The following is an 8,581-nucleotide window of genomic DNA, read 5'->3' as shown; positions in this document are numbered from 1 at the left end:
ATAACCGCTCCGGAATAAAACACCCGTAATAAACTCCCGCTTCACGTGTAACCAGCGTTTATCAATTCAAAATACTAAGAAGGTAAACAACTGTTGAGGCTCCAGGTTTCTGACCTTGAAAGTTGGAAGGGACTCTACTTTCGTTTAGAGTACCTGTATAGGGAGAGTAGGGACAGATCTGAAACTCCGAAAGTCCATCAGGCCTTCACCGATGCCTCCGCGAATAAAGTTAGGGCCCAAAAGGGCAGCCAACCTATGAATTTCGAATGTCCAGAGCGATTTACAAATACAATTGTTACGAACCGTCGTTTAGAAAGCATGTATTTGGTTTACTTTTTGCATAAATTTACTTATTTTTGCGAAAGAACGCTCTTTTATGTACATTCTTAGCCATCTTGGTTAGAATTGAAATCTGTAGGCTGGCAGTGAAATTTTGTGTGTTAGAAGTTGCTCAGAAGGGTGGCTGCACTTTTGGGCCCTAAGCCCTCCATGAACCGATCTGTCGCTACTCTCCCTATACAGGTAATCTACTTTCGTTATGCTTCGTTGACATGAAAATGGCGGTGGCTTTCGCTTCTCACAGATTAGTCCAGATCGCTAACGTCCAATCACAGATTAGTCCAGATCGCTAACGTCCAATATAGCTAATGCTTAGAAAGCACAGATAGACCGTATTCGATAACGGTTCGATGTATCGTTTGGTTCAAAACAATAGAACATAACCTCAAACCAAACTGTAAGGATTTTAATTGGAAAAGCTGAAAATGAGAAATTTCCTGACAATTTCACTTTGCATTGGCATTTGGTACTCAAAAGAATAAAAAATCTGTTTCAAAAGATCCGTTCTCTCAGATTTCTGAATTTACTTTTGAGGCTATGTTTATGTTTTGAACCAATCGATATCGATACAATCTCACCCGTTTGATGTAGAGTCCCTTTATACCCAGATGCAGAGTTACGACAACTCACTTTTGGTTGGGCCAGGATTGGGCTGAAAGTGGCCTAAAAAAAATCCAATTCTGATTGGTTCTCGCTCATGGAGGCCGAAACTAGTGCACCAAGATGGCGGTACCTCGTATGTGAACAAGAATAATGAAAATATTACCTAATTGTGGTTTATCAAGAGTAAATTGTTATTGCCATCGGTCCAAAATGAAAATGGATTAAGAAATTATTCACAAACCAATCTCATTTTCTTTTTAATTGATCAATTTGTTGATGTTGTTGTTTCTGTGTGACAGACATCGCAGGATTCCTGATCCTTATCCCCCAATATCGTTCGTTTGAGTGCACTAGTTTCGGCCTCCATGGCCAGCCAAGGTCGGCTGCCAGTCAGCTGATAATCGAGTTGTCGTTACTCTGGGTATAAAGGACTCTAGTTTGATGTATCGAATACGATCTATTAGTCCAGATCGCTAACATCCAATCTAGCCAATGCTTCAGAAGCGTGAGTAATTTTGCTACAGGTTAGGCAACTTTAGAAAATTAATGGCACTACCAGTAGTGAAAGAACTTGACCGGATCAAGAGAAATTTCCTATTGAATCTGATTATAAAGCTTGAAAAAAGTATAAATAGTAATGTGTAATAATGGTTTTTGATCAAATAAGATTTTATCAAGTACTGTTATGCTAAGTATTCTGTTTCAATATTCTTACAACAGTTGGTAGCAATTAACTGCTCTCATGGGGGCCTGGCGGGAATTCAAAACTAGGAACCAAAAGTCTCATTTTGGCAGGATTTTGCTTTAATTTTCGGTTTCTAAGGCTTTAAACTTCAAAAATATGATATATTATAATCTGCAAATTTTTTCAATAATGTTATATCTACTCAGTATACTGATGAACTCTGATTTGTTTATTTCCACCGATAAAGCACAAAAACATAGCCCGATTATACGAATAAAGAAGGAGAATTAATTAAAATACGGGTAAACAAGGCTAAAAATTATTGAAACACTTAAAGGCAGGACGTTTCGAGCTGCTACCAGCTCATTTTCAGCTGCAAAAACACATAAAAACAAGTAAAAAATTGAGTGGCGACCTGACCCCAGCCGTTATTATGAGTGGTTACGTGATAACGGCTGAGGTCAGGTCGCCACTTAATTGTTTACTTGTTTTTATGTGTTTTTGCAGCTGAAAATGAGCTGGAAGCAGCTCGAAACGTCTTACCTTTTGGTGTTTCAATAATTTTTAGCCTTGTTTACTCGTATTTTAATTAATTCTCCTTCTTTATTTATTTCCACCTTAATTATTTAATCTGGAAATATTGAACCACATAAATTCTACTGAGAAACTAATTCTTGCATTCTTCGGAACGTTTCATCCCACAAAAATCTGAAAAAGAAGTATTCTCCCGCCGAAAATCTGCTGAAAATAGCCAAAATTTCAGTTTTGGTTCCTAGTTTTAAATGCCCATGGATTTTCCCGCCAATGGCGCTCACAAAGCTACTCACGCTCTTCCGCCGATGTTAGCGATCTGGACTAATCTGTGTTAGAAAGCGTGAGTAATTTTGCTACAGGTTAGACAACTTTAGAAAATTGATGGCACTACCAGTAGTGAAAGATTTTGACCGGAGCGAGAGAAATTTCCTCTTGAATCTGATTATAAAGCTTTAATAAAGTATAAATAGTAATGTGTAATAATGGTTTTTGATCAAATACAATTTTATCAAGTACTGTCATGCTAAGTATTCTGTTTCAATATTCTTACAACAGTTGGTAGCAAATTAACTGCTCTCATGGGGGCCTGGCGGGAATTCAAAACTAGGAACCAAAAGTCTCATTTTGCTAGGATTTTGCATTAATTTTCGGTTTCTAAGGCTTTAAACTTCAAAAATATGATATATTGTAATCTGGCGGTGAAGATCGATTCATCCAGAACAGATGAGAGATAGACATTCCAAATTAAGGGGTAAAGTGCTGCATCTTTTAATCTGGAAATATTGAACCACATAGATTCTACTGAGAAACTAATTCTTGAATTCTTCGGAACATTTCATCTCACAAAAATCTGTAAAAGAAGAGTTCTCCCGCCAAAAATCTGCTGAAAATAGCCAAAAGTTCAGTTTTGGTTCCTAGTTTTAAATGCCCATGGATTTTCCCGCCAAATGGCTTTCACAAAACTACTCACGCTCTTCCGCCGATGTTAGCGATATGTCGCTTCTGTTGACGTTAGTCTCTTATTCCACAGAATATGTAGGCTGGAGAAGCCCCCTTTTTTTTCTCTATGGAGAAGCCCATATCATAGAATAACAAATAGCTTCGCGTCGTAACAAATAGCGTCAGCTAGTTATTATTCTATGCCCATATATTCTGTGTTTATTCTATGGTCAGGTCATGTCATCAGCTACACATTTATTTTAATCTGTACGCACATGTTCGGGCGATGAAATTTTCTTTAGTTTGTATGAATCATGCACTCATTTTTTAATACTGTCAACCTAGTCCATTTAGTTTATTTCCTTCTCCAAGCAAGCCACGGACTTTGTCAAGAGTTCATCAGTTGCAACGGGTTCGTCAAAAGCAATGCCGGCGTTGATCTATCCAATGTTGAAATCCAGCTGTAAGTACTCAGCATTACGTGGAAATAGTATTTATACTCTCCACTTTTAGCAGGCTTGTTTCAGTCATACCTACTCTGTAATGGAGCAGAAGCAATTAGCAATTTGAATCAGAGTCGCCTTTGGAGTAATTTTGAAAGTTTTTCTAATGCTCGAACATGGAGCACTCACGTTTGAGATAGATGAATTCTAAGGCCTTGTCTCCACGAGCCTTTTCACGAGATTCGTCCCAGGGAAAAATCCCACTTACGAAGTTGGGAAAAATATTGAGTTAATCAATATTTTTCCCAGTACCAAGTATGGTACTTGTACCCCTAGGACCTACTGAGAGAAGAAGAAGAAGTGAAAGCGAACTGTGCGATATTTTATTCATTACCACATTGTTAATGTTTGTTTAGTTAAAATAATGTGTCTGATTGTCCATTGAGTGCATTTATTACTATAATCCCGGTTAAATACTCGACTTTAACTACTTTATCTTCCCGCGCAAACTAGTCGCAGGACTGTATGAGCCCCGTCCCGTGGAGACGGTAACTGGGAAAAATCCCAGAAGTTTCATTCCTGCGATTTGAACTTGGGACAAATCCCATGAAAACGTCCCGTGGAGACAAGGCCAAAGAAGTTTTTTTCAATCACTCAGCCGAAATCATCTGAATCGAAGATACGTTCTATCACCAAGTCGGATCAGGTTCAATTCTATGTATGTAGGTATTAACATAAATTTTGCTGGCCAGAAATTTACTGTACTGTGAAAGGTGAAAAATTTATGGTTCTAAGTCCTCGAATAACCGATAATGAACCCAATGAACTGTTTTTGCCAACTGAAGGATGCACATATTCAAATTTAAAAAAACCAGCATCTTCTTGCTGTGTTTCTTATTCTTGGAAAAATTGTTTCCTATCTTTTTTTCAGTACCTATTCCATTTGTATAATCTGGTTCAAATCTTTTATCTGGATAATATGCTTACACTTGCTGTGCAAGCTAAGCCCTAGGCAAGTGGACTACTGTAAATGTTTTTCTCTACTGTTTAGTAATCACCTGTGGATGCCTATATAAATAAAGTAGAAAAACGACATAAACACTAACGTCAACAAAAGCGCAAGCCACCGCCATTTTCATGTCAATGATGGGAAACTGCCCCAATAAGTACTTTTTATGTCTGCGGTAAGTTGCCGTCCTGCGGAGGTCTAATGGTAATGGATACCTACATACGTTTCCAGGACTTTAAAGAGTTTGTTTACACTTACTTGCCGTTACGCCAGAAATTTAGTGTGAAAATGCTTGAAATTTGTGACTTTTATCCAATTTTATATTTGTAGTTTAACCTCGAAGCAGGCTTCAATACGTTCAAAGATTGACGGACTCAGGGAAGAGAATTGATAACATTGGTTCATGTGGAGCTTTCGCTTCTGTTAACTTAGTCTACTTATTTTATGCCTTAGTGAGAGGAGAAACTTTTGGTTCCGCGAGAGGAGAAATTGCAGAGAGAGGCAGAATAGGATTTGTGGCTGCTTTTGACAATCTTCATGGTGACAGGGTAGGGCCAAGGCAGTTAAAGAATGGTGGTCGCATTTTGATTTTGGCTGCCATCTTGAAGCGTTGTGACGTCAGGAGGATATGAGTTTCGCCATGCCCATACTGGATGTTGAGCCAGCCTCCCCCCCCCCCCCCCCCCCGGGCACCCGGCCGGCCCATGTATCTGATACCATGTGTTGTCCAGAGGGTACGAAATGAAATGCGATCACCATTCTTGATCCGCCTTGGGGCAGGGTAGTATTTGGAGACTGTGTAGTCCAAAGAGAACAACAGATTTTTTTTTTTTTTTTTTTAATAAGAGCTTGTGCACTCTGGATGTCTATTTTGATTTCTATCATTGGGAGCAGTTTGACTTTTCTTTGCTTTGAAGCACATGGAAGCAAGCAAATCATATGTACTAAGACATCTTTTTGATTTAATAAATTATTACCCAGGTAACTACTTTTAGCCCAAGCAAGCCAGATTTTGCCATGTACCTACCTTTTCTACAACCTATGTCAAATTTTAAAGATTTACAAAGTTTTGTTTCACACAAACAGCTATCCATTTTATTATTTACTAGCGGGAAGCTCGCGTCTAAAGTCACGGGTCTAGATGCCTCACCAAAAGTTATTAATTTATTAATGGGGATTAATTTCGTGGAATTTACCGGGGCATTAGACAGATGTTGTTTCAGGGATGATACCCCTATTTGACCAGGTGGAAGTTTGTTTTGCCTTCACGGGTGGTTTCACGATAACTGAAATAGTTTTTTCGTCGTAACAGACAGCACATTTTCGGCCATTTAATTATTAAAATTGAAAAGCAGAGCAAGAAATCGTCGAAAAGCGTTGTAACACGTAACCTTGTATGTAGACAGAAAGCTCATGACGATTCATTTAAGGGGAATATTAATTTGCCACCCACCTCATTCGAAGCGGATTTTGGTCGGGAAAAAGAAACGGGAGGTCAGGCAGGGCAAACCGGTTGCACCAAGAAAGTTTTAGGGCCCTAAAAAGCCCAAAAATTGCTCGGATTTTATCCAGAAACATGTACACTTGATATTGGGCTTATTTAATGCGGAAAACCTTCCTAAGGAAGGATCAGTCGGTCTGGCAGCTGAAATCGGTTGCTTAAGGGCCACCAGACCGATTCAAATCTGGAAGAAAATTGCTCAAATATCAACCGGCAACAAACACACTTGATATTGGGATCATTTTATGCGGAAAACCTTCCTGAGTCCTAAGGATCAGTCGGTCTGGCGGCCAAACTCGGTTGCTTAAAGGTCGCCAGACCAAACTTTCTCCGGAAATTATTTTTATGTATGTATATATATATATATATATATATATATATATATATATATATATATATATATATATATATATATATATATATATATATATGTGTGTGTGTGTGTGTGTGTGAGGGTGTGTGTGTGTGTGTTACGGGTAATCTAGTCAAACCGGGTAATGGCGGCAATAATTGACATTACCCAGGCCGTTTTGGTTAGGTTAGGTTCGGTTAGGTTAGGTCAGGTCCAGCCGGTCCCGTCTGCGGCCCTCCCTGACGACTGAGGGGTGGAATGGCGGGTATTATAACCTAATCTAACCTAACTTAACCAAAACGGCCTGGGTTATGTCAATTATTGCCGACATTACCCGGTTTGACTAGATTACCCGTAAGATATACATATATAAAAAACGGACGGGGTATGTATGTCCGAAATCTCCTCCTCGGCCAATCTGTGTATTACTTCGAAATTTTACTGGAATATATTGCGAAGGTCAGGGATCGTCACTGCGTGGGTCATAAGACTCCATCTCAAAAATCCCCTCAGTATTCCTTTAATAAACGTCCCTCCCGTAAGAGACATCTGGCACTTATGCGGTCTTTGCATTTGTCATTATTATTTTTCTCAGCTAACCGAGCTATGGTCGTCTTGGTTACGCAGCCCTTCCGACGACACTTAGATTGTATGACGTCACTTTACTCGGCTTTGTTGCCTGGTCAACTTACTTTTTACTATTTTTTCTCTCTCTTTTGTTCAGGAATTCAGTAATTAAAGTCACACAGTTTTGATTTGCAACCGCTGAAATGTCTGGTACCGAACTTTGATAAAAATGCTCCTACTATATTTGATTACCGTCTTATTTACTCACCTTATTTCCCCTTTTTTTTTGTTTTGTTTTTTGTTTTCGGCCGGGGTGGGGCGGGCTGCTATCACTTCTGTTGCTGTTTTTTTCTGTTTTGGACTTGGTAGGGGGAGGGGGCAGCCTGGCTGGCAGCTATTACAATCATTTATTAATGTACTATAAATAAATTATTTTGCTCTTAATTTGATGCTATTACTTCTGTTGCTGTATTTTTTGGTGCTTGGTGGGGGGGGGGGGGGGTAGCTGTGGCCTGGCAGGCTGCTATTACTGCCATTTAATCAATGTACTATGAAGTACAATGCATGGTTTATAAGTAGTTTATTTTGTATAATACAACAAACACACTTGTTATTGGGCTCATTTTACGCGGAAAATCCTCCTGAGTAAGGATCAGTAGGTCTGGTGGCCAAAATCGGTTGCTTAAAGGCCGCCAGACCGAACTGTCTCCGGAATATATATTAGAGTGAGTATTGGCATTTTTTCATAAATGCATAACAATCATCCAAAGCAAATAAGCAAATAGAATTGTACTACGGCAATAAAACCAGGGAATTTTTTTAAAAAATTCCAAGATTTTATTGTTAACAAGATGGAAAATTCCAAAATTACGCACCAGACGTTCCGACATTGCACATATGTCTTCATCGGTGGATAATTAACAAAACAATCAAAACTATTACAAAGACCACTTCAATAAAAAGGACCGAGACAAGACGAACAAGCAAATACATGGTTGCAAAAATGAAAAATACAACTATTGCTGAAATTATAAAATTATATAGGAAAACAGTCAAGCGTGCCAGTGTACATTCTTATCATACATATGTGATTTAATCTGTTCTTTGAGATACCTTTTACTTTGACCCACATAAGAGCCCTCACAATCCTTGCACTGCAGTTGGTAAATTATGTTTGATACTTTTTCAACAGGGTCTTTACTCTTCAGTCTAGTGAACAATGATTTGTTATTAAACCGGTTTTCATAAATAGCTTGAAAACCTGCAGCTCTGAAATTTCGATCTAACTTTTCAGGGAGACCAGATGCTTCCGGCATTTTCACAATCTCGCTGACATCAAACATATTTTTAACTGAAATAACCTTTTGACGACACTTCGACCTGTGACTTAACTTTCTGAGTTGTTTATGATTTGTTTGTAAATTAGAATCTTACCGTCTAAGGAGAGGGAGGACTTCTTTCCCAATAGCCAGTTTAGTCTGAATTTTTTAAAGTTACACTCTTTCTTTTTGAGCTAAGTATTTAGCGACGTTGCTTAACGGTAATGAGACTTTACAAAATTTTAAAGAGATTTTTTTAAGTTTTTTGTTTGTGAAAATGGTAGATATAA

The 8,581-nt window shown here is 38.5% G+C and overlaps 1 protein-coding gene across 2 annotated transcripts in view; it reads left to right on the top strand.

The window, feature by feature from the left end:
* Positions 1-3,300: 3,300 nt before the first annotated feature.
* The window catches only part of LOC109040889 (BOS complex subunit NOMO1), a 213,725-nt gene continuing 208,444 nt past the window's right edge, over positions 3,301-8,581 (top strand). The window contains exons 1-2 of one of the 2 annotated variants that reach the window (XM_072297223.1): positions 3,423-3,563; positions 4,595-4,727. In XM_072297223.1, the coding sequence (XP_072153324.1) occupies positions 4,681-4,727 (47 nt within the window). In that variant the 5' untranslated portion in view covers positions 3,423-3,563; positions 4,595-4,680. Of the gene's footprint in view, positions 3,564-4,594; positions 4,728-8,581 lie in introns of both variants that reach the window. The other variant, XM_072297222.1, reaches the window with a different exon arrangement.

The sequence above is a fragment of the Bemisia tabaci genome, chromosome 2 (assembly GCF_918797505.1).
Source record: "Bemisia tabaci chromosome 2, PGI_BMITA_v3".
NCBI classification, from domain to species: domain Eukaryota; kingdom Metazoa; phylum Arthropoda; class Insecta; order Hemiptera; family Aleyrodidae; genus Bemisia; species Bemisia tabaci.
Note: the sequence above shows the minus strand (reverse complement) of the source record. Positions and strands in the feature narration are given on the sequence as shown.